The 19348-nt window shown below is 40.1% G+C and overlaps 1 protein-coding gene across 2 annotated transcripts in view; it reads left to right on the top strand.

Moving 5' to 3' along the window:
• The window catches only part of Dock11 (dedicator of cytokinesis 11), a 181867-nt gene that overhangs the window by 84717 nt on the left and 77802 nt on the right, over positions 1 to 19348 (top strand). For both annotated transcript variants that reach the window (XM_051178430.1, XM_051178429.1), the window contains exons 14-23: positions 775 to 857; positions 3043 to 3165; positions 3349 to 3425; positions 5129 to 5313; positions 5394 to 5459; positions 7273 to 7365; positions 9203 to 9326; positions 14833 to 14954; positions 15385 to 15471; positions 16538 to 16627. In XM_051178430.1, the coding sequence (XP_051034387.1) occupies positions 775 to 857; positions 3043 to 3165; positions 3349 to 3425; positions 5129 to 5313; positions 5394 to 5459; positions 7273 to 7365; positions 9203 to 9326; positions 14833 to 14954; positions 15385 to 15471; positions 16538 to 16627 (1050 nt within the window). The remainder of the gene's footprint in view (positions 1 to 774; positions 858 to 3042; positions 3166 to 3348; positions 3426 to 5128; positions 5314 to 5393; positions 5460 to 7272; positions 7366 to 9202; positions 9327 to 14832; positions 14955 to 15384; positions 15472 to 16537; positions 16628 to 19348) is intronic.

Genomic DNA, 19348 nt, shown 5'->3' with positions numbered 1-19348 from the left:
ACCCAGGGAAGGGAAGTGTTGTGGAACAAGTCATTCACAGCACCACAATCCTTGTGTGTTTAAGATCCATCGATCTATTGTATGTTGTGTTTTCCTGTATCCAAATAATATTTATAAAGTAGAAGATGCCGAGGAGATATGACTCATTTGGGGGGGGGGTTTAAAAGCAAAGTATACAAAAGTATCTTGCATTTTGTATCCCTAGGGATAGATGCTTTATAGCCAATTTAGGCCTTATAGACAGGCTTTGCCATCTCTCACTGCCTGTTCAAACAACAGCTGCTACCCACATGAGACTAATTGCATTGACCCTGGTCACTTGTCCCTTATTTTGGGAGTAGAAAGGTCAACTGTATCTGGAACAAACTTCTTCCATGAATAAGTATCTGCCAGCAGCATGAAAGGAAATACATGTTAATACTGCTCAAAGTGTTCCTCGCAGAAGGTTGAGATGCAAAGAATTCCTATATCTTTTTAGTCTGTCTTCTGTGGAGAAAAGAACATGCCTAAAAGAATTACTTTTTGGTTAGAGATTTGCCTCTGGTTTGATCTCCAGTTACAACCCCCTAAACCAACTCCCCACCCCCCAGGATTTTGAAAGAGATCCTTTAGTCCTGGAAAATGGGTAGCAGGGATATATCTTACTATTTTATGCATTTATAGATGTTTCCTTCTAGATTTTTGTGTTTTATGATGATGACTTGAGGGGAGCATGGGGGTGAGTCCATGGCCAACTGAACAAATATAAACTCCCCTTCTTCTTTCTTACCGTAGACAGCCCAGAAGGTACACAGGACAGCCAAACAAGTGTGCAGTCGCCTGGGACAATACAGAATGCCCTTTGCTTGGGCAGCCAGGTTTGTGTAAACAAAATCCTGACCCTTCTGTTTTCAGCCGTCTGTGAAGTTGGGGGCCAGTGTCCTTACCAGCAATTCAGTGGTCTATTTCTGGCAGGCCAGTTGTGTTTTGGGACACTTGGGGTGTACAGCTTCTTTCTTTAGAATTTGCTGTGCGTCCAAGACCCCTTTCCCAACCCCGCTTGTGTTTATGTACCCTTGCTTTAGGGAATTATTTTTTGGCTTGGGTTAATCTGATGGATGCCACTTAATCTTAGGTTTTATTTAACACAGCTCACTGGTAAAGGGATAGACTTTTCCCCCAGAGAACTAAAATGTGTAAAGAATTATGTACAATATACCCAGTTTTTCCAGAGTTGGCCAAGTTTATGGTTTTAAAAATGATCACATTATCATTGTGGAATATGTACTAAATATTCGATGACAAAGAATGCAGTCATAAAGTGCAATCTTATAATTAATAGGCTTTCTTGTTTCCTGGTGACAAACTCAGCCAACCCTTTGGAAATGGTGTATTCAAAAACAAACATTTTCTGTTATTCTCATGCTATTGTAGTTTATGAAGGCATTTCATCCAAGTCTTGCAAATCTATAGGCAATGAGGGCTTGAAGCCTGTTTCTTGCTTACCCACTTCAAAGTGGAAATTCATCAGCTTGTTTGTGGTACAGCCTGTACAACTGACTGGGAGTTCTTGGGAAAGGGCACCATGTTCTGAATAATTCAATCAGTTATGTTCACTATGTGCTGGGGAAGAGCACAAGGTAGGAGATTTGAAGTGAATCATCTCTTTTGTCACTATCTATAACCATTTCACTTGGGGTAAGGCTGTTGAATTATTTCATGTACTGACAGATGAGAAGGCACTATTTTCCTTGTTTTATATACTGGTTAAAACCAATGATTGCCAAGGACAGGTGAATGGCAAAAACTAATGCAGGTCAGCAGTCTAGAAGGTAAAGTATGACTTATAAATAAATACAGACATTATAATTACTTGTAATGCCTCCATCTTAAAAGTGCATTTGCTGCTGCCACTACTGTTTATTATTAATACTCATTAAGTGTTAACTCTGTTCAGAACACACTGATCTAAGTACTTAATGCATATTTTGTTTACTTATTATCTTTTGAAATACAGTTTTGCCATGTAACTCTGCTTAGCCTAGGGCTCACTACTATGTTGATCAGGCTGGCCTCAAACTTGCAGCAATCTTCATGCCCCTGACTTCTGAATGCTGGGATTATAGGCATGCACTGCCTATAATCTTTGCTCCATCTTTGAGATAAGGACATGGAGACCTGGGTTCAATTCCCAACACCCACATGACAGCTAATGACTGTCTGTAACTGCAAGATCTGACACCCTCACACAGACATACATGCAGGCAAAAACACCAATGCGCATAATAAAAATAAATAAATTACTTTAAAAATGATAGAAGAGGCTAGGTGTGGTAATCCATGTGCCTTTAATTCCAGCACTCAGAAGGCAGAGGCAGTGGATCTCTGTGAGTTAGAGGCCAGCTTGGTCTACAAAGCTACACAGAGAAATTTGGTTTCAAATAACCAAAAAAAAAAAAAAAATCAGTTTATGGTCATAAAGTATATCACTTTTGATAATATACATACCTTTTAAGAAGCCACTTTACTAAAAGTTCACAAATGTAACGACCAGGTTAACCATGACTGATAAGGTATATAAGGATTGTTTTTCCTCAGAAGGTTCCTCATGGACCTGTCCAGTCACCGTTACCCATCTATTCGTCACAGTAGATAATGTTTTATCTGTCCTGAAGGTATCATAAAAGTAGAATCCTGCAGCATGTATTCTTGGGGTTGGTTACTAATGCTCAGCATATTTTTGAGATTCACCCATGTTATATGGGATTCATTTTGGATATTTTGGGTGGCATTGTACTATGGAGATACCAGTTTGTCCATTTCTGATTTATTACCAGTTTGGCATTCTAGCAAAGACATCTGTGGCGCGCATCCAGGTAGCATGTGCAAGCATGCCTAGAAATAGAGGAGCAGGGCTCTAGGGTAGGTGCTGCGAGCTTGCCTTTGTGAGAGCTTACCAAAGCATTGCCATTACCCTTTTACAGTTTTGCGTTCTCACTAGTACTGGTTGAATTTATTGGTACTTCCAACATTGTTTATAAAGCTTTTCTACTACTGTTCTAGACCCATTTTCAAAGACATTCAGGGCTCTCTGGATCTGGATGGGAGATTTTCCCCTTTGTATAAGCAAGACAGTAGCAAGCTTTCAAATGAAGACATTCTGAAGTTGCTGTCAGAATACAAAAAGTAAGTGTGTGTTGTTACTGTTCTGAATGAATGAAGTGGAGAGTTATCAATCTCTTAAAGTTATGTATGTGAGTTATAAATAGGCAAAACTGAACGCTAAAAAAAATTGAGTTGGATTTTAGATAACTAATCCATGTAACAATCATCATTTTTAACCCTAAAATATTCTTGCTTTATACCTAGGCCAGAAAAGACAAAATTGCAGATTATCCCTGGACAGCTGAACATCACAGTGGAATGTGTTCCTGTAGATTTACCAAGTAAGAAAGCATTGCAAATACACATTGACAGTTGTCATTGGAACGTGGGTATTTATCAATAGTTTACTGTCGGTTTGCAAGGTGTCTTAATTTCCTAGGGCTGCCCTAACCAACAAGGGAAGGCGCTAGCCAGCAAAGGCTGTTCGGGGTTATACACTGCAAACTGAGGGCATCCTATATATTGTAAAGACCTTGAGATGGCAACAGAGTCCATACAAAACAATTTTGATTTGTATGAATGGAGAGGAAGCCGGTGTGGCTCTGTGGTAGGATATGGTGGGAACAATGGAATAGGAAATGGAAGTAGAAGAAAATACAGAGAACTGTATAGACTATGGTAACACCTTAGATTTGCATTTTATTTTTAAGTACATTGAGCAATCACTAAAGGGTTATCCACAGGGAGCAATAGTCTATTTGAATTTTAAAACATGTAAGGAAAATGGAGAGATGGCCCAGTAGTTCAGAGCACTTGCTACTCTTCCACAGGACCCAACTTCAGGTTCCAGTAGCCACATCTCTCTGTTCACAAACACCTGTCACTCCAGCTTCAGGAAATCTGACAACTTGGCCTTTGTGGGCACCTGCAGTCATGTGTACACACACAAGTAACTAATAAAATAAATCTTTAATGAAATAATTGAAGTATAGGCAGGAGCTTATGCATATACATATATATGTTCTTTGCAACATTCTTTCCATTTGAGGGAACTTGGAAATTAATAGAATCAAAATAAGTATTTATGGCACACCGGTACCATAAAACTTGTTGCTATGATTCAGATTGGTGCTTATAATTTGTTCAATGAGATATCAGATAAAATGTAAATAATCAAGATTGAGTTGTATGCATGCCACAGGATTTTCATTTTGCTACATAAAATGTACATAGAAAGAAGAGTAAGGATGGCACACTCAAATGCCCATGCTAGTTATCTGTAGGTAGTGGAATGATCGATTGCCATTGTAAACCTTTGTTCTGTGCCTTCAGAAGTTCTATTAATAGAACAACCAAAGTTCTATCATTAAAGCAACCAAAATGCTTATGCTCATTTTAGCCTAGGTCTTCCTTGTCCATCCATATGGCTGTATGTCACAGTAAGGACAGTGTCCCATCCCCTGTATGCTCATAACCATTACTATACTGGCAGCTTCACAAACTTGTGGTTAAACTGCTCAGAAACTTTGTGGCTTTCATTTTATTATTGGTAACACATCGTAAGGTCTTCAATTTCAAAAGGCGTCCATTATTTCTTTAGTGAAAAGTTGCACCTGCGCTAAGTTAACTTTTAAAAAATGACTCTCCATGAGCTAGTTGGAAGCATAATTTTACTCTTATTGCTTTCCCTGATACCAATAAAAACTTGCAGCAAAAGCTAAAATTGCAGCCACGGGAGGGAAAATGCGGTGAGTTTCTTTGCCGCTTAAATTTGTCAAAATTATGGTGTGTTCTATTTTTCAAGTCACTCGCTGCTGAGAATGAAATAGCAGCCCATGTCTGGTGTAAAGGATTCCATGAAAATCAGCACTCCGTTGTGTCCCTTTTCATCTTCTTAAGAGTTTGGCCTTTTGTTGCCAATCAAGAATCCTGTTTTGAAGTGACTCTTTGCAAACATAATCCATGTATATTTTTACTAATGCAGGAATTTGTTAATGTCTATCAAATTACATGTGCTGTGCCTGCTTATTTTTTCCTACTATAGATTGTATTACCTCTTCATATGTGCCCCTGAAGCCTTTTGAAAAGAATTGTCAAAATATTACTGTGGAAGTTGAAGAGTTTGTTCCAGAAATGACAAAATATTGTTATCCATTCACTATTTACAAAAACCATCTGTATGTCTATCCCTTGCAATTAAAATATGACAGCCAGAAATCATTTGCCAAGGTAAGGAAACTATACATTCTTGGCATATGCAATGTTATTTGTCATCTACTCACTGTGTGACTCACTTTGGCTGATTTTAGGCTAGGAACATTGCCGTCTGTGTGGAATTCCGGGATTCGGATGAAAGTGACGCATCAGCACTAAAGGTTTGTTTCTGGTGTTCATCAGAGTGTATTTTGGGATGAGAATATGGAGATGAAAATTTTAGTACTTGGTGGTGGCATGTTATAAGTTTAATCTCTTTAAATTTCAACAAAAAAATGTTAGATGACAAAGGTAATTTCATTTTCTATTACATGTGAACTAAAGGGTTTGGTTAAGTGACCGTATATTACAAAGTAGGGTGGATATGCACCTGGGAAGATGGGTGAATTTGTGATGGGGATGTTTATCTATATGGTGGTATTGCTCTCTAGTAGGGTGTACTTGCTTAGCATGCATAAGGCCCTGGGTTCCATCTTGAAAAGGGAAGAGTGGATAGGTTGATTCATTCAGTTTTGGCATTAGCTTTGCTTGACTTTTCATTGCTCTGTGGCCTAATCTTGATGTCTTTTTTTTTTTTTTTTAATGACTCAATAGTTTGTAATGTTCTCTTCAGGGGACCTTATAATGTTACCATTAGGAGACCTTAAATTCCTTTCTCTTTGAAACCTAAAGATGCTTTTTGAGCTGACAGAGACATACCATGACGGCTTTGATCTGAGCTAAGACTTGTGCCCCACGACTGGCCAAACAGTGCCTTCCAACTTAGATCTGTGATCTCCGTAAGGCAGAGTCTTAGTCTCTAGTCCAGTGCAGCCGTGGATACTCAGCATCATGCAAGTGCCTCTATGGTTTCCCTATCCAAACCTAGTGATCACAAACCTAAGACAAAAACCCAAACCATGTAGCCATCACCGAGCGTGTGTCTGGTTCCTAGCTTCCAGCTTGAGTCCAAGTCAAATTGATGAGTAGTTATACTCAAACCCACCAGAGAAAACTACCTGTGCACTCTCAACTAAATAGTTGAATATTGTATTACTCCTATGTTTGAAGGAAGCCCCTTTTCTCAAAGAGAACATTAAAGATTAGCTGGATTAGGCTGGAGAGATGGCTCAGTGGTTAAGAGCACTAGACGCTCTTCCAGGGGTTCTGAGTTCAATTCCTAGCAACCACAGGGTGCATAACCATCTGTAATGGGATCTGGCGCCCTCTTCTGGAGTGCAGGCATACTTGCAGGCAGAACATTGTACACATAATAAATAAATAACTCTTAAAGATTAACTGGCTCAAATGCAGGGAATTTTTTTTTTCCCTTCACTTGTCTCTTCACTGGAAATGAGAACAACCAGTTCCCTTTCCTTCCTGCAGCATCCTTTGATATTCTTTAGAAACCTTTTGGTTACTTTTCAGTAGTTCTGAGAAAATGTCTTGATAACTCTGTTTCAGGAGAATTGGCTGTGTGCTCATGGAGTCTCAGTCTCATTTCTTAGCTGGCCTAGAGGCTCACTTCAGAGTATCAGCTGTTAGCAACTTGGCCTGTTAGTTCTATAGTCATCCTTAAGCTTATTGGGTCAATGGAAGTAAAAGAACAATCAGAGTAGTCATGAAATGGGAACATTCCAGAACATTCCAAGGAACTATAAAAAGCCTTATGTCTAATATCAGAAAATGAGTGATTTTGAAAAAAAATTGTGCCCAATAATATGACACATTAAAAATGTAAAAAGAATCTGGGCACACCTTTAACTCCAGCACCTGAGAGGTAGAATGCAGATCTCTGTGAGTTGGTGATGATTCTGCTCTATGTAGTGAGTTCTAGGCCAACCAAGGCTACTACATCAGAAGGGGGCTTTAAAATGTGAGGGAACAATAAAATTGTCTGCAGATTACTAGCCATTTGATTTTTTTTTAAAAAAAAAATTTAGTGTGTTGACTTAGAAAAAGACCACCATTTTACTCTGTTTCCTTCTTTTGCAGTGCATTTATGGAAAACCTGCAGGGTCTGTTTTTACTACAAATGCTTATGCCGTGGTCTCACATCACAACCAAAATCCAGAGTTCTATGATGAGGTAAAAACATATCATTTCAGTATTTAAAAAATGCAGCCCTTGCTATTTTTTTTTTTTTTAATTTTTAAGCCATTAATCTGCCCAAGAAATCCTTGAATGTTTTGTTCCATGAAAATAGAAAATGTCATCTCAAAAGATGCCTGGCTGGGTACCACAATCCCACTGGCTGCTCTGCGCACCTCACTGGGATGGCTACAAATAGGAGTGCTATGGTGTTCTCTTCTGACCTCTCTGGCTCTTTCTTTCTTGTTGCTTCTCTACTCTGAATCACTTTGCATTGCCCTGTGTGCCTCAGTCACAACCTCTTCTAGCCTCTATGTATTTGCTTATCCAAATCTGCAGACTGATTTTGATTTCCTAGTGTTTGCACATGGCCTGAATGAACATCCTGGGCCAGATGCTTCATTCTGTCTGCCTGGGCCCTAAAGCCTCCCTTCTTGGCTTGGTCTGAAACCATCCCTTCTGCTGTCAGGATTTCTTCCTATCCACCTGCTCCTGTATTGACCCTCCTGCCCCAGCTTTGGGCTTCATTCATTCTTTTCTCAATGTCCTTTCTCTGGTTTCTTTGGGGGTGCGGAAGGAATTAGTAGTGCCTTGCATTTTTGCTACCTAGGGGGGAGACTATGTCCATGTTTATGTGCAGTAGAGCATTAGATGCCCAGATGGTCTGGATGCTGTGAACAGGCATGTTCTGTAATGAAGTATATCTATAACAGACCTTGGTGCTAATACTCTAAGCCATGCCTTGTATGTACTATAATTGGACCAAAAGTCGGTTAATATACCGTTTTTTATGTGTAGCTCTATGACCAGTGCAAAGAACTAGATCACATAGTAAATTAGATATGGTTTTAGAACAGCTAAAATAATAAAACTTTTTAATTCACTCACTAGATATTGACTAGGAAAGACAGAAAACACTTATTTGACCATGTGTATATATGTTTACAGGCATGCACATCAAATCATTTAAATTTTTAATTTGTGTCTTACCTCCTAATAGGAGGTATAAGCATGAAATTGGTTTCTAATTAGAATTCACTTGAGATCATTTCTTATAAGCATCTTTTGAACCTAAATTTTTGAGACATTTGTGACTTCTTTTTGTTTGTTCAAGAATAAAGTTACATGCCAGATGGTGGTGACACACACCTTTAATCCCAACAATCAGGAGGCAGAGACAAGAGGCAGATCTTTGTGAGTTTGAGGCCACCCTGATCTACACAGCAAGTTCCAGGACAGCCAGGGCTGTTACACAGAGAAACCCCATCTCAATAAACAAAACACAAAACAAAACAACAAAAAAAAAAACAAAAGAAAAACAAAAATAAAAACAAGGAAAAAAAAAGGAAAAGAATAGAGGGAAGAAAGAAAAATAATTTTTTTCTGTAGACATTTTTTGTGAACTTTGATTTGTGGTACCTAACGCCATGGTATTTGCACATTATTGATAAGTTTTTTTCATGCACAAACTATGACTTAGGTAAATGTCAGTTTTCAAATTCAGTGCTCATTTTAAATGGATTGCATTGAGTTATAGCTTCCCTGGGTGTAAGGATATGGTTTTTAATCTAGTGTTTGAGCAAACCCTGCTGTATAATTGAAGCTGGGGGGACTCCGTTGAGCTATACAGAAATAAAGTATTAAGTCAACAAGAGTATTGAATCCCCAGAACTCAGGAGAATACTGGTGTGAAACAGAAACTGACCAGAAAAATATTTGAAGTATATTGAAATGATGCCTGCTATTTGGCACTTGGCTTGTCCTTCAGGGAGTATTTTGGAACAATATGGTGAAACTGACCAACATGTTGTATGTAATTTCATTATCATTTCAGGTCAAAATTGAGCTTCCCATTCACCTGCACCCAAAACACCATTTGCTTTTTACTTTCTATCATGTAAGCTGTGAAATCAACACAAAAGGAACAACCAAAAAGCAGGACACAGTGGAAACCCCAGGTATGTATGCTGCTATTCGTTTGTTTGTTTGTTTGTTTGTTTGTTTACTGTGGTGTTGGGGATCAAACCCAGGGTCATATATTCTTTCTGTGGGATATAAAAATCTTTTCATCAAGCTGTCAACTACTTCACTCCTTGGCCAAAAGAGTCCATTTCTGAGTTACAAAGTTCATTCCTAAGCCAAGTCCATTGTTGTTTACCTATAGTCCCAACTACTCAAGAAGCTAAGAGTAGAGGATTATTTGAGCCCAGAGTTCAAGGCCAACCTGGGTAGCATTACAAGCTTCATCTGAAAACAGTTCATTGGCAAAAGATAAATCCTATGTTGATTTTACTATCATGTGCACCAAATATCTTTTCCAAATGCTCCTCAGTACAGCCAAACTACTTAAAGCAACAAAGGGATAATGTTGCTGTCAGAGAGAAACACATATTATGACCCGGTATTGTTATTTCTTTTATGTAGACATGCCCAGCAACTAGAATTTTCCACTTAGGCTTATTGTGGAAGAGAAGAGTGAGCCCAGAGCCAGGGACATCTGTGAGCTGGAGGGAGATTGGGGACTGCCTGTTGCTAATGAGAACAGATTTAATGAAGTTGAATAAGCTTTAGTACGGGGGCACCAGTTCTGATCCCATGTCACAAAGGCTTTAAATAAACCAGTGGAAGACAGTTTTAGGAGAACATCCAAGGACTATGAGCATAGCCTGTGTCACTTCCACTCTATGAATGTCAGCATGCCTTGGCACCCTCATTCAGCAAATATCTGTGCATATTTTTTCTGTGAACTATATTAGTAGATAGTATAAGGAATGTAGTAAAAAATAATCTAATGTAGCGCGTGCCTTTGGGTTTTTATTGATGTGATAAAACACTATGATCACAAAGCAACTCAAGGAGGAGAGGGTTTATTTCAGTTTGCAACTTATAGCCCATTATGAAGGGAAGCCAGGACAAGAACTCAGAGCAGGAACCTGGAAGCAGAAACTAAAGCAGAGACACACAGGAGTGCTGCTCACTGGCTTGCTCAGCCTGCTTTCTTATGTAATTCAAGATCACATGCCCAGGGATGGGACTGCCCAAAATGAGCTGGGCTCTCCTCTATAAATCACTAATCAAGAAAAGGCCTCATATACTTGCCTATAGGTCAGTCTCAGGAGGTATTTCCACAATTAAGGGTTCTTCTTCCCAAATGTCTCTACTTTATGTCGAGTTGAACAAAATACCAACCAGGTTCAGGGCACATCTTCATTGAGCATATGATCTAGTTAGCTACATGGGTTCTGTGCTGACAACTCAATCTCAGTGCTCAATAGTGAGCACTGAGGAAGCTGTGATACGTGGACACAGAAGAGTGCATTACTCAGCTGGCGAAAGGACAAGTGGCTGTGACAGTGGGAAGGTTGTCAGGAGATGGTATTTGAATGAAGTCTAAAAGAATGGGATTGAGCTTGGTCATTCGATGATGGCTGGAAGGTGAGGCATTCTTTGATGAAGGAAGAGTTTTTATAGAGTCAGAGTAATAAGGGATATGGGTGGAAAACTGTGAGTACTTAACAAATGTAGGGTACCGAGTGGGGAACCACAAACGTCTGAATGAAAACCATTGTCGGAAAAAGCCTTGAATGCCAGCCTGTGAATTTGACTTTCCTTGGGGACAGGTGGGGCATTATTGAAGGGTGACAGACACCAGTGGGGACTGGTTTGGAGGAAAATGGATCAGGAAGCCAAGTGAAGAGCGGTGTGAGTTAGAGCAGGAAGAAGGAAGGAAGACTAGAAGGGTACCATTAGGGGACCTGTTTGCCAGGCCATGAAAAGAAAGAGGGTACACTATGACCATATCAGGAGCGAAGACTAAAGGAGAATTACAGAAAAGGAAAGTCAAGTGTGGAGGCCCATATCTATAATTGCAGCAGTAGGAGGCTGAGGCACGAGGGTTGCCATAAACTTAAGCCCAACCTGTGCTGTAGATCCTGTCTTTAAAGAAAAAAAGGAGGAAGGAAAAAGTTTAAACTTTCTCAGTAAGACCCTATGTGAATATATACAACTATCTGTGGGTTAAAAGTATTATTTTGTATGTGTGTATATGTTCCTTCCTTGTGCATATGAATACATGTATGCATGACCAGGCCAGAAGCCAATCTTCACTGTTGTTTCTTAGGTGCCATCTAGTCTAGGCAGCATCTCTCACTGACCTGGAACTTGGTAAGAAGACTAGGCCAGCTGGCCTGCAGTCCCTAGGGATCCACCACTTGCTTCCATCATTACTATGAGCTGGGAAATGGACTTCACCACACCTGACTTTTTAAAATGTTGGCTCTAAGGACTGAACTCACATGTTCATGTTTGCATGGCAGGCACATTACTTACTGAGTTGTCTCCTAGTCCCTGTAAATGTTATTCTTAAAAATTGCATCTGAAAGGCTAGTTAGTGATGGTGGCACACACCTTTAATCCCAACACTTGGGGGCAGAGGCAAGCAAATGTCTGAGTTTAAGGCCAGCCTGGTTTACGGAGCAAGTTCCAGGACATGTAAGGGCTACACAGAGAAACCCTGTCTCAAACAAAACAAAACAAAACAAAACTGCTTCTGAAGCTGGGTGTGGTGGCACATGCTTTTAATCCCAACACTTGGGAGGCATAGGTAGGTGAATCTCTAAGTTTGAGGCCAGCTTAGTCTACGTGGCTAGTTCAGGACATCCAGGACTGTATATAGAAGACCGTGTCTCAGAAATCCAAAAAAATGCATGTGTACTAAATTCATATAGCCCCCCCTTCCCATTTTTGTTCCCTAATCAGTGGAGTAAAATAATTATTTATATAGCATTTACATTCCAGTGATAGTATATGTAATCAAGGAATGCTTTGAAATAAACAAGATGTGTGTATGGATTTACATAGGTAAATCAAGCACGCATGGATTTTAGTATTGCTGGGATAATCTTTGACCAGTAAGTCTCCTGAGGATTCCAAGGAATAACTGTGTGTTTACTGTGCCTGGAAAATATCTGAACTTTCATAATTAGGTAATTGAAAAGAAGATACACCAGTATGTGGCAGGTTCAGGACTAATATGTTGGGGGGTGGGTGCTTGAGATCTCTGAGGGATAACATCAGGCAGCGGGGCTGAATATTAAGGGTCCTCCTTGAAACTGCACATAGAGCAGAGCCTGGAGAAATTAGATGAAAACAGTGAGAACTATGAGAATCCATGCAAGCACTTTCCTCCAGAGTGATAAATTGCAGTTTCCTCATCCAAATTCTAGACAGAAATGGGCAAGATATTCAGCAAAGCATGAGGTGGTGATTCTTCCTGCCACTCATCAATTCTAACTGTCCACCCTTTAAGTGGCTTCCTACCTTGAGCCAGATGGCATGCTTTGGTAGTATATCTTTACAGCTTCCAAATGCTGCCTATGAGTCTCAACTAAGGAATACACTTGGCCATGCTCTGATAAAGCACAGTGCAAAACTGTCACCTAAGCAGAGTCATGCAGACAGAAAGTGAATTGATGGTTTCTAGGGGTGGGGAGTGAAGGGGATTGGTAGTGCTTGCTGAGGTTGGTTGAGTTTCTTTTTAGAGTAATGAAAAAATTCTGCAGCTCCTGTTAATGGAGCAACTGCAAATTCACTAAAAATATATACAAATTATACCTCAATAAAAAACTATGTGAGGAAAAATATTGTCTAAAAACAAGAAATGTTTTTCCAGTTTCTAGTTTGGAAAAATTTTCCCATCGATCAAAATTTCAGAGCATCAACGGTGTCATTTCTTTCCATCTTTTTTATTTGCCTTTTTCTTCTATTGTTGATGTTATAATTACATCATTTCCTTCTTCCCTCCAAATCTTTCCATATATCCCTCCTTGTTACTTTCATATTCATACCCTTTTTTTAAATTGTTAGCACATGCATATATTATGTTTATACATTCCTAAATACAACCTGCTCAGTCTGTATAGCATAACTTGAATGTATGTTTGCATTTGATAACCAGTTGATGTGCTCTTCCCCGAGCAAGACTTTTTCTCCTACTCAGCAGTCCTTAGTTGCTGTAGTTCTTTGTGTAGGATTGAGGCCTCCTAGGCTTCCTACATTGTCATTTCCAGTGGTACATGTCACAGTTCTGCTTTTTCTGAGAGCAGCAGTCTGGGAGAAACATTTTTGAAGTTGCGTTGGAAATGTCCTTTGGACATAGTATAGCATCTGTGAAAGACTTTAACCTACTGAGAGAAGCCATGGTTTGTTTGGCTTTTAAGAGGAAAATGGGGCTGGAGAGATGGTCCAGCAGTTAAGAGCACTGGTTGCTCTTCCAGAGGACCTGGGTTCAATTCCCAGCAACCATCTGTAATTAGATCTGGTGCCCTCTTCTGGCCTGCAGGGATACATGCTGGCAGAACACTGTAAACATTTAAAAAAAAAAAAGAGTAAAAGCATTTGTTAGATTAAACATGTACTTGAAAACATTCTAACCAGATTTGTGTTGACTTCTATGTTTACAGTATAAAAACACACTTGCACACACATGTGCATACGTGCACAGACATGCAAAGAATTTTAAAGACTTGGAAAGCAGTGAATTTGCAAAAGCTCTTCAGCCAACACCCCTTCTCATTTGCCAGAAATCCATTCAGAACAAGGTTAGGTTGTTTTTTCTTTTATTTTTTACAGCTGAGTTATAAACACTCAAAGCCCAGGGTAATCTGTATAATGGAAATACTGACACTATGCAACTTGAGTAACACAGATGGCTCTGGTTAGTATAGCAAAACATAATGAGTTTTCTAATAGAAAGCCAAGATTTCCCTTTGGGGGTAGAAGTGTTAAGAAATGTAGAGATGGCAGGAAATCTCTTAGTGGACTGAAGTCATAAACACTGTCGCCTGGCCACATTTTCCTCTTACTCCTCTTCTACCTCCTGTCAGGACAACTCTTCCTGTCTAAAAATGATTGACACTTTTACTACCTTGGATCAATGTAGGCAATAACCTTGACTTAATGACCTTAATTTTCCATATTCCCATATCCCATGGTTGCCATGTGAGATTTTGTAACATATGATTACTGTCTGATACGATGTCAACTATGAAACTTTGAACTCTGAGTAGAACAGTAGATAAGAGTGACCTGAACCTTATAAAACATGAGTCTACCCAAACATCCCCAAACATAGAAAGATAGTGATACTGAGGCACATTTTGAACTTAAATATATTTATGAATCATATGAGGCCAGCACCTCAACTCTTGTAACTGAAAAGGCGTGTTGCTCCCATTTTTATTGCCCAAGATATAGAGCCAATAAATTTTTTAGTGAATAGGCTGGGATTAGGAAATGATCCAAATGCATTGTTCCTCCCCTGCTCCACAGTTGCCTGTCATCTGGGCTCCCACATACAGATCCCTGGAAACGCCACTATCTTGCCTTCTTCCCCAGCCTGCAGACATTTGGGTAGCTAATTGTATTTGTGCTTTCATTTCTTATGGTTGTTTATTGTCTTGGCAGTTGGATTTGCCTGGGTACCTTTGCTGAAGGATGGGAGAGTTATCACATTTGAACAGCAGCTGCCAGTCTCAGCCAATCTTCCCCCAGGCTACTTGAATGTGAACGATGCTGAATCAAGAAGGGTAGGGAGATGTTTGCATTTGCAGAAATGATTGCGTTTCAGATGTTTAAAAGCAGAGTTCTGCTGGTGTGGTTTGGGACAGGAATACTCAAATATGGACTGAAGGTTGGTCCTCCTTCATAAGGAAAGTCTGTGCTTATAGCTGTAATTCTACTAACTTTTAAAACTGAATTATGGGTGTGGTTTAAAAAAACCTTAAGTATTTAAGTAATTCACATTTGATGAATATTTATATAAATCTGCAGAGGACTAGAAATCTAAAATGATTTAGGATGCATTTATTCTAAAGGGCACTTATTTTCTTCAGTATTTGCTTGGATGAACCAAATACTTTCCTTTCTGAAATATGTTCAAATGCATGGGTGGTATTGTAGGTTGTTCATGTATTTGTTGCTATAATATAGATGTTCATGGCTGTACTTTCTATGCAGCAATCGAATGCAGATATCAAATGGGTAGACGGTGCAAAGCCTTTGTTGAAGATTAAGAGCCACTTAGAATCGACCATTTATACACAGGTAATTTGCGGCACCCAAGTTTCTCAATCTGAATACTGGAATATATTTCCTTATTAAACTAGATTATTTTTAGTCTCCCACCACTTGAAGAAACTGAACCCTAAAAGGCATGTAGAGGCTATTATCACCATTTTAATCATGAAAAAACTGATGCTGTCAAGAGAGGTACTTTCTGCCAAGGCACAGTAGATGGAGTTTCGTTCTTGTCTGGTCCCATAGCTGTTTAGCACCAAATAAACACACAAAGATTTATAATAATTATAAAGTGCTTGGCCAGTGACTTAGGCTTCTTACTGGCTAGCTGTCTCTTAATTATCAACCCATTTCTATTAAACTACGTATTGCCACGAGGCTGTGGCTTATCTGTAATTGGGCATGTTACTCCTTTGGCAGCTACATGGTGTCTCCCTTCAAGCCTCTCTCTGTGTCCCCTCTCCAGAATTCTCCTCGTCTGGTAGCCCAGCCTATACTGCCTGCCTGGCTACTGGTCAATCAGTGTTTTATTCATCAACCAATAAGAGAAACATATACATCCCCCAACAGCACAAAATAGCAATTAGGAATTTCAGTTCAAAATACATCTTACATTTTTCTACTTCCTGGTGTGATCCACACTGTCCAGAAAATCAAGATGTATGGAATAACTGGACTCCTCAGCAGAGTGTGGTGGTAATGTTGGGATCTGAATGCCAGAAAATATTTGTCTGGGAGCTTTCTTCACCTGCCATTTCAGACCTTTGTTCCTGCTCATTTCATTAAAATAGAAAAGCTGCTCAATTTGATAGAACACAGTGGGGTTTTTCTACGGCTTAAGATGTGTTTACCTGGTTGAGCATGCTTACCAACTTCCTGTATGTTCAGGTACACACCAGTTTCATCCGGCTATGCTGCTTTGTATGGCGGTCAAGTGGGCTTCAGGTACATAACATACATTGGCAGAGATGGCTACAGGCATTAGAATACCCAGATAGATAGGCCATCAAGATGTCAGATCAGGGAGAGCTGGAAGCGTGTGCTTGGGGATAATGAATCAAATCTCATATGGCTGTTTCCATCTGTGTTCCAGGATCTGCATGTGCACAAATTCTTCCATCATTGCCAGCTGATTCAGTCAGGCTCGAAAGAAGTTCCAGGGGAGCTCATTAAATATTTAAAGGTAAGTGAACAGCAGCTTTCCCCAAAAGCTTCGTTTTTTTATGCCTTTCTGCTGCTGCATTTTGACATGGAAAAAAAAAGAAAGCGGCAAACAGTTGGAAATCCCTCGGGCCTTAGGAGGTCACTTTCTCTTTTGTACTTCTCCATCAAGTGAGTGTTTAGAAGCAGGCAACAGCATGGCTACATTAGGGAGAAAATATTATAGCCCAGATTTGATGCCATGGTTTAGAAACCTCATGATTTTAGTTGCACAGATGGCTCTTGGGGGAGGGGGGTCTTGCTTCTTCCTCCTAACTACCACTAAAAGGAGAGCATGCTTTGGTGGGGGGAAAGCCAGAAAGAATGAAAACACTTCTCTTTGTAATAAAGTATGAAATGGGCCTTTTCCCATTAGTGGGAGACTATGGCAAGGGCCCACTAGAGACAGAAACATTGTCTGCATGTGGCACAGGGGAGGGAGTCTTTAGGATACCGTACTGTAGCAGACAGAGAACCTAACGTTTGGCGGCTCATTCTCTTTGTGCTGGCACTGTGGTGAGTATCCTAGGTCCTGACTAGGAGCAGTTTGTTTTCATTGCTTTGTGAGGAGGTTAGCTGTGGAAAATCTGAGGTGTTTTGATCTGAAGATTTGATGTACAGCCTTTCCCTTTATCCCTATGCTGTTGCCCGACAGTGGCCTCAGGAAACCCTTTTAGACAAATAGCACAGCGTGAGACAGAGTGTGTGGGTCTGGAATCCTAAACTGATTTACTAGGTCTGTGATTAACCTTAAGCGAGGCACAGAACTCCTCTGCGTTGTCCATTAGGATAAAAGTAATACTCTTTGCTCGTGAGCCTTAAGTAAGGTAGCTCATCTGCTGGGTCAAAACTGTTCCCGACACATGACACACAGTATGTCTTATGAAGAAGCCTCATGTCTTGTGGAAGGAATGAGCGTAGTAATGAGCAAGCAGAGACGTCACATCAGGTGATAAGAGATGCTGTAAAGCAGCAGTTCTCAACCTGTGGGGCTGCGACCCACAGGGGTCATATATCAGATATCCCACATAGCAAATATTTATACGGTGACTTACAGTAGTAGCAAAATTACAGTTATGAAGTAGCAAATGTAATAATTTTATGTTTGGGTGTCATCACAACATGAGGAAGTATATTAAAGGTCACAGCATTATGAAGGGTGAGAACTACTGTGTAGACCATCAACATGAGGAACTGTATTAAAGGTCACAGCATTAGGAAGGGTGAGGACCACTGTCCCAGAGAAAGCAGAAGCAGTAAACTGAAACAAGGTATGTGCGAGACTTTCTGTCTTACAGAGGCCAGAGAGGATGCCTCTGATAATGTGATATTTGAGCAGCAACTCAAAGAAAGATAACAGCTAAGTGCATGGCTAGGGAAGACCTGAGAACAGCCAGCACAGAGTCCCTGAGGAGCTTGGCGTGGTGCATTGTGGAGCAGGAAGTGTAGTGTGGCTGGTGCACAGAATGGGAAGGCCTGGCCTTCTGTAGTGAGCACATTTATTTATTGATTGATTGATTGATTGATTGATTGATTGATTGATTGATTGCAGTTCAGATAGGAAGCCTTGCCAGGGGTTTGGCATGATTTACCTTTGATTCCTTTGCTGTTGTTGTTTTGGAAATTGAACCCAGGGCCACAGACATTCTAGGTACTTAAAGACCATACCATGAAGCTATAGCCTCACTTTTTGGTATTTTGTATGTGTGTATGTTCATGTGTGTGTGGGTAACTGTGTGTGTAAGGGTGTACAGACACATGTGTACATGTATGTATGAAAGTCAGAAAGCAATCTTGCCTTCTGTTTCTCAGGAGCTGTCTACCTTGTCTTTTAAGACAGAATATCTCACTGGCTTTCAGCTTACCAAATTGGCCAGGTTAGGCCAGAGAGCTCCAGGGATTTGCCTGTCTCTGCCAATGAAATTAAAAGCTGACAACACCATGCCCAGATCTTTATGTTGGTTCTGGAGATCAAAATCAGGTCCTTATCCTGGGCTGGCAAGCAATTTACCCACTGAGCTATCTCCTCAGCCCTGTATTTTATTTTTTAATTTTTAATCTCAAGACATTCTTGCTAAGTTGCCCAGACTAGTATTTAACTCACTACATAGCCCAGGTAGGCATTGAACTGCCAAGGCCCTTGCCTTATCCTGCCAATCTGGATTGGGACTATAGAACAAAGCTACTAGGTCAGGCTTGACCTTACTTTTTATAGTACTATTCTGCCTGCCATATAAAAATGTTCAATTTTTGTTCAGGAGAGATGATCATTCAGCTTTTAAACTTAAAAAGTAATAGTCCTGTAACTTTCAAATCCAGTCCTTAGACTGGACAATAGTTGGAATTTTGCAAGATTCCAACTATATGAATGGATGGTTGCTCTGTTAAAGTTACTGCTTTTCCCTCTGGAGAGAGCTTTGTGAGAATTTGCACAGAGTGGTATGGGCTATGACATCATTTTCAAATACTGGTATTCTTCAAAGTTGACAAAACGCACGCTGGTATTTGCTTTTAAGGGTGTGGAGTGTCTGATATTTATACAATACACACCCACCCTCTGGTGGCAATAAGTGAAATGGCATGTGACTGCAGAAATAAGTGCAGGAAAGCTTGTGTGAAGGTTTCTGTAAGTCTAAGTGGAAGTGATTTCCTGTAGTGCTCCAGCTGGTTTTCTGAGACACATCCCTTGATTCTTGGCCCTAGG

Source organism: Phodopus roborovskii, unplaced genomic scaffold (genome assembly GCF_943737965.1).
Source record: "Phodopus roborovskii unplaced genomic scaffold, PHOROB, whole genome shotgun sequence".
NCBI lineage: Eukaryota > Metazoa > Chordata > Mammalia > Rodentia > Cricetidae > Phodopus > Phodopus roborovskii.
This window is presented reverse-complemented; position numbering and strand designations above follow the sequence as displayed.